We start from the raw sequence: 12,887 nt of genomic DNA on the forward strand, positions 1-12,887 counted from the left end.
CGATGAGCTAGCTTCCGACGCAACCCGCTCGGAGGGATAAGCAGGTCAAAGAGACTCGCACCAAATCGTTAGGGAGGGATGATCGGAGCGAGCAAGCATCTCCTTTTGCCTGTGTCGCAAGAAAAGGGTATCAAGAGGTGGTTGCGGTCATCACAAGGGTCAAAGCTGTTGAATAGCATCGCCTGTCGCACATAGAGAGAGAGAGATATATATATATATAGAGAGAGAGGGTTGGTTGCACTGATTCAGCCTTGGCTCGTGCGCTTTTTTTTTTTTTTTTCTTCTTTTTCCGGTGTCCTGCTTAGCCAGGGCGCAAATTTTGCCGGCCTAACAGTTGAAGAGTGTTGTCGAGATCAATCAGTTGGAGTTTCGTGTGATTTATGATGATGATGGTAAGAGGGAGAGAGAGCGAGGAGAGAGAAGGAGTCTATATATACAAAAGAAGAGTGGCAGAGAGCCGCATCGACTGCAGAGCATAACAAAGCATTTGTCTTGAGTAGGTTGTGACACATGTGGTCCATGCTCAGATGCTCAAGCCTTTTACTTGGCCATAAGCACTACCTTCACTGTCTCTATGCTTTGTGTGGCTTTTATCTACTTCAACTCCCCCCCTCAACAGCATGTGTACCCTGTTCATTATGCTGTTGTTTCAAGGTATATCCTCCATTCTTTAACATCATCGCATAGCTCAGGGACTCCATTTCGTACGCCACTGCCAGTGTTTGCAGGTGTAGCCCAGATCTTGCTTGCTGCATTGCCTGTCTCCTGATTGGCTTGGTGAGTACATCTGCCAAATTCCTTGTGGTGTCCACATACTTGATTTGCACCCTTCCCTCTTGAACATTGTTACAGATGAAGTGATACTTGGTGTCGATGTGCTTAAGCTTCCAGTGCTGTGCTGGGTCTTTACTAACCTGTATGCAACCAGTGTTGTCTGAGTAGACTGTTGGGGTGCCTGTGGCAATGCCAATCGAGCATAGCAGCTGCTTGAGGAAGAGCACCTCACGTGTTGCTTCCATGGCTGCAATGAACTCCACCTCAACAGCAGACAATGATATGCATTTCTGTGTTGCTGACTTCCAGGCTACCAGGTTCCCATACACTAACGCCACTGACCCTGATGTACTCCTTCTCTGAATGGTGGCATCACTTGCCCAGTTTGCATCACTATGTGCAATCAGTGGCTCTTGTGACATATTTCCCCTATAAACTAATCCAACATTCTTTGTGCCTTCGAGGTAGTGTAAGACCCATTGTGCTGCCTGATAATGCTCTTGAGATGGTTCACACATGTGTCTAGCGAGGACACTTACAGTGAGGCTAAGGTCGGGCCAGGTGCTGTTGGCAACCCAGAGCAGCTTGCCAACGATCACTGGATACTCCTTCTGTTGTGCTGCACTTGTGACAAGGGTTCCCTCTGGTATGCTCTGCATTGGAACCATAGTTGGCTTGGTGCATTTGTCCAGGTGCTTAGCTAGCACTTGGTCAATGTACCCTGACTGACCAATCATCATGGTGCACATTGTACAGTTTCAACTGATTTTGATGCCAAGGAAGTGAGAGACCTCACCACTATCTTCCATCTTCCATCTCTGACCTATCTGCTTTTTAACCTTTAGGACTGTTTCCAGCCATGGTGCTATGACTAATGTATCATCAATGTAGATGACCACAATGGCCATATCTTTGCCCTGTCCCTTGGTGTAGATGCAGGGAGCACACTCTACCTGGAAGAACCCCATGCATCTCAAAGACCTGTTGAACTCCTGGTTCCATTCTTGCCCAGACTGCTTTAGGCCATACAGGCCCTTGACCACTTTGTATACCTGTCCGGGTGCTACTCCTGATCCCTCTGGTGGTTTCATATAGATCACTTCTTTTAGTCTGGAGTTTAGGTAGGCCATTGTGATATCCAGTGCATGCACCTCCCAGTCGTTCTGTACTGCTAGTGCTAGGATAGCTCTGATTGCTCCAAGGGGTGCTACTGGAGAGAAGGTTTCCTGGTAGTTGATTCCCTCTCTCTGTGTGAAGCCCCTCGCCACCAGTCATGCCTTGTGCTTTATGGGCACACCATCAGCATCGAGCTTTAGTCATAGCACAACCTTAGAGTCCACGAGTGGTACTCCTGGTGGGTGATTCACCACCTCCCAAGTCCCCATTGCCTCGAGTCCTTCCAGCTCTTTTCATATTGCCTCCTTCCAGAGTTGGGCATCCTCACCATTCATTGCTTCCCCAAGCATTGGGTCCAGGTTCAGTACCGCTGTGTTGGTAGCACCTACTGTGCTGTCTACAGCTGGTAGGAGATCCTCCACTGCGGCTGGCATGACACCCTCCTCCTCGACCTCTGCGGTCACCATGGGCCAGACTGCCTCCTGTTGGCGATCACTCCATCCTTTGTCCTCATGGAACGTTGCTGAGTTGCTCCATTGAATTGATGCAGGCTGGTCCAGGTTGCAAAACTTCCATGCTTTGTGCTTGTCATCATATCCAATCATGATGGCTGGCTTTGCTCTAGCCCCATACTTGCCCTGCTGGTCCTTCCGTTGAACATGGACCCATGCCAAGCATCCAAAGACTTGCAGCTGCTGGGCCAGCTTGTGCACAGTGGTTCCATAAAAGGCCTTGTGGGGGATGGTCTTGGTGGCTGATGGGGTGAGATTCACCACGTGTGCTGCTGCTGTGATTGCATATGGCCACAGCTCTCTGGGGCAAGCTCGACCAATGAGCATTGAGCACATCTTTTCTTGGACCGATCTGATCGCTCTCTCTGCCTGTCCATTCTGGACACTGATCCCCGGGACGCTCTTTTGCCACTTGAAACCCTCTTGAGTTTGCCAGTCTTCAGCTCCTGAGCTACACCATTCTCCTCCATTGTCGCTGTGGAGTGTTTTGAGTTTCCTGTCTGTTGCTCATTCCATCCTGGTGATCCACCTTCTCAGCACCGGGAGTGCAGCACTCTTAGTGCAGAGTGGTTCCACATAGATCAGGGAGGAGAAGTCATCCACAGCAACTAGTGCATAGTGGTAGTTGGCATGGCCCTTAAGATCTGTCATCAAGTCTATGTGTACCAACTCTAGTGGCACCTCTGCTCTCCTCGACTCTGATTGGCTCATCTGCACCCGGGTCTGTTTCCCTTGACTGCATGCATTGCAGTGCTTTGATTCATGATCCATTCTCTCATCAGTGCCGAGGTAGTGTGCCCAGATTTGCCTTGTCTTATCTCGTCCTGGGTGTCCAAACCTCTCATGCCAGAGGTAGCTATCTTTGTCTTCCTTCGAGTTGTTGTCTCGGTTTCCTGTGTTCTTATCATCCTCTGGGACATCATTGTGTCTTCCTGTGTTCTGGTTGTCCTCTGGGACATCGTCGAGTGTCTCTTCCAACTCCAGGGCTAGTGCTTTTCCCTGCATTTCGAACTGCCCTTTTCTTCTGTTCCTCTTGTATTGTATTTGTGTGCTGTCGTTTTGCTTAATGATGGTCCCAAACTCATCGAAAGTTACCCATGCACCGTTCTCAATCAAACCTTGTACTGATAATAAATTAGAATTAAGTTTCAGCACATAGAGCACATCCAATAGTTGAATGGTTACATCGCCAACCTGAAGGGAGGTGTCTCCTATAGCCTTCACTTGAAGCCTTTCATTTCCAGCCATACAGATCTGACCATCCTTGCTTGTCGAGGTGAGTAGCATTCTTTCATCATTCACCATGTGGTGTGTTGCACCCGAATCAACGATCCAGGTATCTGATGTTGGTTGCTTATCTCCGCCGATTGCTAGGAGGGTGCACCCGAGTTCCTACTGACTCACTTCCTGTGCTGGATTGGTGGTGGGTCTGCCCATACTCAGTGCGGAGTTGTTGTTGGTGTTCGTGCAGTTGCGAGCAATGTGATTAGGCCCTCCACAAGCATAGCACTTAGGAGGGGCTGAGGGGTTGCGAGGGTTGCACCTGCCCCTGGGTCCTTGCTCCACCTGGTCCATGCTTGTGGCAACCCTTGCTGCTCCTCTAATATGGCCAGTGACCTCACCATCCTGTTGCTTCTTTGCTAATGCATGGTAGGCTTCGTCATACTTACAATCTGGTTTGGCTGTCTTGAGGGCATCGACAGAGTTGGTGTAGAACCAATCTTGTGCTGTGCAGTGGTATAGGGTGGCTTTCTTGAGGTCCTTGTCAAGTCATTTCCCAAGTTGTGCAGCATCATTCCAGATAGAGTCCAGTTCCTTGCCCAGCCTGACAACATCACGATTGTACAGTCATACAGTGTGGATGCAGTCCTGCAGGCCCACTCGTTTTACCGCATCATTCAATGTTAGCACCTTTTTGAGCTTAGCATATAGTGTACTACCAAGTTGGACATGTTCATCCACACCCCTAACGGTGTATGTATTGATGCAGCTCTCCAGACTGTGGTCGCAGGAGGCATGGATAAGACCTATAAGTGCCTTGTCCAAGTCCTCGTCATACCCCTCGCTTCCCAGTGCTATCTTGCCATACAGGATTTCCTTCGCATTGTGTACTCGTTGCAGACAGTCAATGAAAGTAGGCTCCCAGGTGTGCCAGTTGCTATCACTAAGTTTCTTAATATGGGCAATTGAGCTCGAAACATCCTTGGGGATCTTTTCCATCTCTCCTCGTGGGGTTTGATTGCTAATGGTGACAAGACCCATCGCCTGTACTATTGCCTCCTCTGCTGTCAGTGCCGGGTTTGCTAACTGTAGAATTCTAACTACCTGCATGAGCCAACCCTCCTCTCAACCATTGCCTGCAGCTGTGGCCACTTGATCATCATCTCTCTCATCCCTTCCAGTTTGCCCTGCTCTTGTCACTGGCAGCATTATGCTAAGCATCGAACTCTTGATGTGTTGAATGTTGTGGGTTCGAGCCCCACGTTGGGAGCCAGTTGGAGTTTCATGTGATTTATGATGATGATGGTAAGAGGGAGAGAGAGTGAGGAGAGAGAAGGAGTCTATATATACAAAAGAAGAGTGGCAGAGAGCCGCATCGACTGCAGAGCATAACAAAGTATTTGTCTTGAGTAGGTTGTGACACATGTGGTCCGTGCTCAGATGCTCAAGCCTTTTACTCGGCCGTAAGCACTACCTTCACCGTCTCTACGCTTTGTGTGGCTTTTATCTACTTCAACTCAATCAAATGCGGTCAAAGTCGATGATCACAAGTATCAATTGTGATAATGGATGCATGCTATCCACAGGGTGATATGGCTGTTTATATATCTCTCAATGTCCTTCATATGCATGTATGATAGTCATCAGAGTGAGGTTGAAAACATGAATGAAACTATAGCAAAAGTACACCAGCTATCCATTGTCCAGTGTCTTGATGTCCAAGTGTTGGTCCAGATAACATGCTAAACCCAAGTGAGCAAAGCTGGTGATTGGATGTGAGCTCAGTGTAGAAGTTGCATACTCTGAGTGGTTGCATGCTTCAATGCCAAGGCATCACATACTTCAACTGTCTCCCTTGCCAGCTGAGCAGTTGAGCAGTCCAACATTGACAATTCCTAGCCAATCATGCATGTGTGCTAAGAGGTCCTGGATAACAGGTTTTGTAAGGAAATCAGTGATGTTGTCATCTGTCCAGATGTATTTGATTGAGATGTCACCCTCCTGCATGTGATTGCAGATCAGGTGATATTTTGTATCAACATGTTTGAGCTTTGAGTGCATCACAGGGTCATTAGCTACTTGAATGCAGCCTGTGTTATCAGTGAATATGGTTGGTGTATCATTGTTGAATCCAAGGCCACAGAGGAGATGTTGATGGAAAAGCACTTCTCTGGTGGCTGCAGAGCTGGCAATGTACTCAGCTTTGACAGCTGAACTGGCAACACATTTCTGGACATGTGAGTTCCACATTATGGTGCTACCAAAGACCTTTACAACTGACCCTGAGGTACTCTTTCAATCCATATTTGGGTCAGATGCCCAATTTACATCAGTATATGTCTTGATTGTAGCCTCACCAACTTTCTTGCCTCCAATGTGCAAGACCTCATCTTTAGTTTGGTTAAGGTACTTGATGACGTGTAGTGCCGCCTGCATTGCTTCATGTCATGGGACCGGATGGATGCACAGGAAGAACTGGATTCATATGAAGAGATCTTGCGCAACCATTGTGGATCAGGTGAAAGTAGAATTCCAACAGAGTTCAGTGAAATTGGTAGGATCAATGGCTCTATGACAAAACTTGTCAAAATTAGTTTACTACAGGAGTCAGTAGAATCAGCAGTACCATGCTTGCTACAACAGGCCTCATGGGACTTGGTTTGAGAGAAACCTTTATTGCCAATAAGGCAAGAGGAGGACAATGAACAAGGGAGAGGTTGCCACCAGATGAAGTAGGGGCCTTGCATGACAATGAAGTCAGTGCAAGCAGATGGGCACTGCCAACAGGAGGGAGATGAAAGGATGCAAGTCACCACTCAGATGAAGTGGGAATGGCCCCTGACAATGATGAAGGAGCACAAAGACTGTCCATCCACAGGAGGCAAGGGAAGCAGTGCCAACGAGTGGCATCACAAGGTGGATGGAAAGGATAGGAGGGGCAAGGAGGAGGAGCAGGGTTGAAGAGGCCTCCCCTCCCAGCGCAGGAGCAGTGTCGCAGACAACGTTGCAGGAATGGTTATATAACCAGGCTCCTCATCATAGCAAGTGAGTGGATTCCCATCCACTCTACACCATATATCGCTAGTTGTAGCTTCACAGAAAAGTATAGTTAGTATTCTGTCAACAGTTGCAATTGCAGAGCATTGCATTTAACATAGCATGTGTGTTGTATCACCACTCATTGACATCATCCAAAGGTGGTTCATTCTGCAGTCCAGATATCAATCAACACCAAAGGCAGTTCATACTGTGGTCTGGCTCTCTCGATCATTAGAAACCAAAGGCAGTCATCCACTGCAGTCTGGGGATCACTCAGTTACTCAGTTGACACACTGGACACTCATATCAGCTTCAACATCATCAACAGCACCAGACCTTGGTGTCATTACCCAGTATCCATAGTTATTGATTGTGCTGAGCTACCTCTGGAGAGAGTGTCCACAGCAGTTAGTTGAAACCTGCAATAGCAATCAATCTATCACATATTTGAGTGAGAAAAGTCATAGAGGCCTTCTATGACAGATCTTGACAAGAATAATAATACACAGCACTCTACCACATATCTCGACAGGACCTGTAATAGATGCGTTTCTACTACAGATATCAGGTTTCAGGCGTGAGACCTCTGACACGGGCGACAAGCTAGATGGGCGGTGTTGTTAGCTGATTTCGACTTCATACTGCAGTACCAACTGGGAGACAAGGGTGGCAAGCCCAATGCTCTCACCAGACATGTGGATATGCAACCGGCTGGTGAGAAACAGGAGCACAATGTGCAGCAACTGCTGCCTTCCTGGGTATTCGAGAAGGTGGAAAACAAAATCAGTGACAGAGGCTGGATACAGCAAAATCCAGCAGAAACCATAGTAGCAAGCACAGTACTACCAATTTCAACAGAATCAATCCTAACAGCTGTTTTGGATGGCAATTCTGTATTAGTGGCACCTATGCTCACAATGGAATTGTTAGTGACCCAGGGGCTCAGGGAGCTGACCAAGATATTTCAGCCCATGGACCCAGAGCTACAAGAGATACATGTGAAGAAGCCATTTGAGATCAAGGACAGCTTATGACATAGTGGCAGATGATTGGTCATTCCAAAGGTAACCATGCTGGGAAGGACCAACAATTGCCAGACACAAAGTGCCAGAGAAGTAGATGGACAATCTCTCTCTGTTGAGCACTTGCAGTTCATGGTCATGTCTCAATGCCATGATGGCATAACGGCTGGACATGTGGGCCGAGACACCACCATCAAAGCAGCATGAAGGCACTATTGGTGGCCCAACATGACAGCTTGGATTGCCGACTATGTGGCTAGCTGCCCTGTGTATGCCAGATACAAGGCCCTTGTCACAGGGTCGACTGGCCAGCGCAAGAGAGTGCGCCAAATTGATCAGTGGCAGTCATGGTAATGTTGTGCAATGGAGCAGTATATGAAGGGTGCGCCAGATTGATCAGAGCCAAAAACCATTGGGGATCAATGAGATTAATTGGGCTGGCAGTGCATATGGATTACAAGATCAATCGAACTCTGGGAATCCAGATTAATCTCATGGGGATCAGTCAGGATCAGTCAGATCAGCATGCCTCAACTAGTCGGCTGATATGAGCAAGTACTGGGAGCTGCATCGAAGTGACCACATGACCAAGGGGTTTGGTCATGAGGTTCAACAAGTGGCTAAAGGGATTCACAAGATAAAGTTGAGAAGGAGCTGTGTCAAAAGGGGGCATCACACATCATCAGGCAGAAGGAGAGCATGAAGGCAAGAGGGCAGTGTTGCATAACCCTTATGCTGTGCAAATGGTAGGAGTGCAGTACCAAGGGGATTGATGCCAGCAGGACAAGACAGTGTCAAACAGGGGACAAAGGCCCTTCAAGAGGAGCAGGATAGGTGTTGTGGGCAACACCAATCAAATGCATAAATACTCTCATTCTACCATAGCATACAAGTGGATCCCCATCCACTCTATACTATACTACTTACTCTATCTACTTTACTCAGTTACATACCATTGCAATAGCAGTGCTCTTGCAATGACTTGTCATGGGCCTGGATGCTCAAGAAGCAGGAGGGTCACTGGTTCATATGGAAGGAGCACAGGTATCGGAGATCTAGTCGATACCAGTAGAGAGCATGGTTGTAGTGCAGTCTCCATGGAGACCATGGACTCCTACAGACTCACATGCAAAGGAGGACTGAGCCAAATGCGAGGGGGGCCAGGCACAGCCATGAGGAGGACCAAGCTCAAGGAGCAGGCACAGCCACAAAGAGGACCAAGCTCAAGGAGCATGCAAATGGTTACCACTCAGGGGCTCGAGAGACAAGAGCCAAAGGAACTGTCACTGATCAAAGGAGAAGGAGCAGTGTCGAAGGAGTCGACACCAGGTCATGAGGAGGAGGAGCAGTGTCGAAGGAGTCGACACTGCTCAAGAGGCACAGGGGTGCCAAGCAGGAGAGGCCCCTGAGCAGTACTCGATGAAGAAGGTACTCTCTGGAGAGAGAGCAGGAGCAGCATCGCTGGCGATGCTGAGAAGAGGTATATAACCATGCTTTCTCATCATCAATAGGTCGAGTGGATCCTCATCCACTCTACTCACCATAACTAGTTATCACTTCAGCATAAGTATATATTAGTTTCAGTCAGCATAGCAGCAATCCATCATAGGTTGTTCCTCATCGTAGTGTGTGTGTTGTATCACCACTACCTGACGTCTGAAGGCGCCCATAGCAGGTTAGCGGTCCGGATCAAGATAGAACCGAAGGCAGTAGTCCACTGCAGTCCAGGGATCACTTCAAGCATCAAGTCAACACACTGGACACTCGTGTTGATGCCACCAACCTTATCACCAACACCATCAACCTCATTATCATCGACATCACCAATCTCATCACCAACACCATCAACCTCATCATCATCAACACTCACACCAGACCTTGGTGTCATCATAACATTGATATTGATCGTGCCGAGCTACCCCTGAATGGAGTGTCCACAGAGGTCAGCCGAAACCTACGATAGTATATACAACAAACGCCACCTGCTGTCACTGCACAACTTGATAGTCACCGATACCGAGACAATAGCTGTCGCACAGTTTGATAGTCACCGAGTATCTCGACAGACCGACCTGGGTTTCAGGCGCGAGACCCCTGACAAATGGCCCCTGTCAATTATGAAGCTGACGAGGGCTTGCCATCTGCAGGAAACAAGGGGAGCCATGCTGGTGAGCAGCATCATAAGGCCAGCAGGCCTGTTTGGAGGAGCTGAGAGGAGGAGGAGCAGTGTAGAAGGAGACCACATAGGGTAAGAGCAGAATCGCTGGCAACACTGCAAAGACATCTATATAATCACACTTGCTCCTCATCATAGTAGTTGAGTGGATCCCCATCCACTCTACACCATATATTACTAGTTATAGCTTTCACATAAGTATACATTAGTATTCCATCAACAGTTGCAATTGCAGAGCATTGCTTCTATGTAGTGCATGTGTTGTATCACTGCTCATTGACTTCATCTGAAGGTGGTATCAACTGTGGTCTGGATATCAATTGACACTGAAGGTGGTTCATACTGCAGTCTGGCTCTCTCGATTGTTAGAAACCAAAGGCAGTCGTCCACTGTGGTCTGGGGATCACCAATCATTCAATCGACACACTGGACACTCATGTTGAAGCAACATCATCAGCATCAGACCTTGGTGTCATCACACAGCATCTATTGGTTAATTGATCGTGCCAAGCTACCTCTGAACAGAGTGTCCCCAGTGGTCAGCCAAAATCCACAATAGATATCAGTTACAACCAATTCAAGTGAGAAAAGTCATAGACGACGGCTTCTATGACAGATTTCAGTGAGAATAAATATAAAGGCCTTTTACCACAGATCTTGATAGGATCAGTACTAGATATCTTTCTACTACAGATATTGGGTTTCAGGCGTGCAACCTCTGACATTCAAGAAGCCCCCATCGGTACGGAACGGATGGACGGAATATGAGGAAGCAATGGGAGGCTTGGTAGAGAAGGCCTCTATTGTCAAAGGCAGCGAGAGGACACCAGGAAGGGTTTCACATGCAGAGAGAGGGCCCAAGTTTAGCCAAGAAGAGGATCAAGCTCAGGAGCATGCGGTAGGTTACCACACAGGGGGACATGCTCTCAATTGCATAGGACCAGTCACAAGGTAGACCACATGGACAGAGTGGGACAATAAGGATGGTCACATGGTCAGGGAGGACCACCAGATAGGGGCCAAGAGAATGGCCATGGATTGAGAGGAGAGGGAGCTGGACCAAGGGGACTGGCATGGAACCATGAGGAGGACAGGCAGTGTCAAGAAGATCAACATACAGCTCAAGGGAGAGGAGGAGACAAGAGGAGGACAGGAACACTCCTCAAGAGGAGCAGGAGCAGTGCTGTAGGTGACACCCTCCAAACACATAAATACTACCACTTCACCATAGCATACAAGTGGATCCTCATCCACTCTACTCTTTATCTTACTTACTCTTTACTTGACTTATATCATTGCAATAGCATAGCTTTGCAATGACATCTCAAACATGTGTGTTGTATCACAGTTGGATGTCAACTGTAGGTGGTGTTCCTCAACACCTGCAGTCCAATTCATCACTGTAGGCAGTGTTGCTCAACATCTGCAGTCCAGTCAGTTACTGTAGGCAGTGTCTAAAACACCTGCAGTCCAGTACCTCCATCATCTGTAGACGATAGTTGTCAGGGGTCTTGCGCCTGAAACCTGATATCTGTAGTAGAAACATGTCTATTACAGATCCTATTGAGATCTGTGGTAAACAGCAACCTATTATTATTCTTGTTGAGATATGTTGTAGAAAGGCCTCTATGACTTTTCTTGCCCTAATATGTGATAGTTGGTTTGCTATTGTAGGTTTTGACTGACTGCTGTGGACACTCTGTCCAGAGGTAGCTTGGCACAATCAATAACAATGGGTGGGTTGCTATGACACCAAGGTCTGGTGTGAGTAATGCTTGTTGGCACTGACATGAGTGTCCAGTGTGTCAACTGAATGCTTGAGGTGATCCCTGGACCACAGTGGACAACTGCCTTTGGTTCTATGATTGAGAGAGCTGGACTGCAGGATGAACTGCCTTTGGTGTCAATCTATGTCAATGAGTGGTGATACAACACACATGCTACATTAGATGCAATGCTCTGCAATTGCAACTGTTGATGGAATACTAACTATACTTTCTGTGAAGCTATAACTAGTGATGTAAGGTGTAGAATGGATGCCTCTCCACTCGACTACTATGACGAGGAGGTATGGTTATATACTTCTTTGCAGTGTTGCCTGCGACTCTGCTCTGGCTCTTCCTCCCAAGAGTACCTCTCTTTGTCTAGCACCACTCCTCCTGCTCCTTTGCAGTCAGGGAGGACCAACCTTGCTCCTTCGTGGTTGGGGAGGACCAACCTGTCACTTCATCACCTCATAGGGGTCACCCCACTTCATCCTAGTGATGTTGCACCCCCTTTCATCTACCCCTGACACCAGCACTCCTCCTTAGCACCAACCTCATCATTGTGCAAGGCCCCCTCTTCATCCGGTGGCAACCTCCCCCTTCATCTTTGTGATCCTCCAGTGACATCAGTGCTAGAAGTATCCTTAGGCCAGTGCCCGTGAGGTCTGTCATATGAGCATGTTACTACTGTTTTCCACTGAACTCTGTAATAGCAGACTGGCTCTTAGTGATCTTGATGAGTTCTGCCATAGAGCTGTCAGTCCTACCAATCTCACTGAAACCTGTCATGACTCTTTTTTTCCTGATTTGTGATTGTTGCGCATGGTCCCTTCATATGAGCTTACTTCTTCCTGCGCAGTCATCTGGTCCTGTGACAACATGTAGGAGTACCATAGGTCTCGTTGGCTATTTCTCGATTGAACTGTTTTTGGAGGATTTTTGGCAATCAAGGCAGAAGATTCTGCATTGTTTCGACAAAGTCGTCATAGTTTGAATAGTCCAGATTAGACATGCTGATGGTGTATCAGCTTGTTGGGCTCATAACCTGATATAAGTAAAGAAGTTTTGGTCCCAATAACTGGCAATCAGGGAGAGTCTAAGTACAATGTCACTACTTCTTTAAGGCAGAAACAAATATACTTGATTGACTAAGAAATGTGGTGAGGGTCTAGTGCTCTCTGCTTTGTATGTATACATCTGTGTGGCACTTCCCAAAAGTGGGAGTACCCCTATTCAGTGAACAATCATGACAACAGGCAGG

General features: G+C 47.6%; 3 protein-coding genes across 3 annotated transcripts; 1 reads left to right on the plus strand and 2 right to left on the minus strand.

Annotated features, from left to right (window-relative positions):
* Window positions 1–5,465: 5,465 nt before the first annotated feature.
* Window positions 5,466–5,873, minus strand: UHO2_02903 (uncharacterized protein; the record flags this gene model as incomplete). Its single annotated transcript, XM_041555691.1, has 1 exon — window positions 5,466–5,873. One exon carries the CDS (start codon window positions 5,871–5,873, stop codon window positions 5,466–5,468), a length of 408 nt encoding a protein of 135 aa, XP_041411625.1.
* A 3,456-nt stretch (window positions 5,874–9,329) lies between these two features.
* UHO2_02904 (uncharacterized protein) lies at window positions 9,330–9,572 on the minus strand (the record flags this gene model as incomplete). Its single annotated transcript, XM_041555692.1, has 1 exon — window positions 9,330–9,572. One exon carries the CDS (start codon window positions 9,570–9,572, stop codon window positions 9,330–9,332), a length of 243 nt encoding a protein of 80 aa, XP_041411626.1.
* A 1,063-nt stretch (window positions 9,573–10,635) lies between these two features.
* Window positions 10,636–10,876, plus strand: UHO2_02905 (uncharacterized protein; the record flags this gene model as incomplete). The annotated part of the gene is made up of 2 exons (XM_041555693.1): window positions 10,636–10,758; window positions 10,799–10,876. The coding sequence occupies 2 exons, from the start codon at window positions 10,636–10,638 to the stop codon at window positions 10,874–10,876; spliced, it is 201 nt and encodes a 66-aa protein (XP_041411627.1).
* Window positions 10,877–12,887: the final 2,011 nt, after the last annotated feature.

This window comes from Ustilago hordei (genome assembly GCF_900519145.1).
Source record: "Ustilago hordei strain Uho2 genome assembly, contig: UHO2_contig_04, whole genome shotgun sequence".
In the NCBI taxonomy this organism is placed as follows: Eukaryota; Fungi; Basidiomycota; class Ustilaginomycetes; order Ustilaginales; family Ustilaginaceae; genus Ustilago; species Ustilago hordei.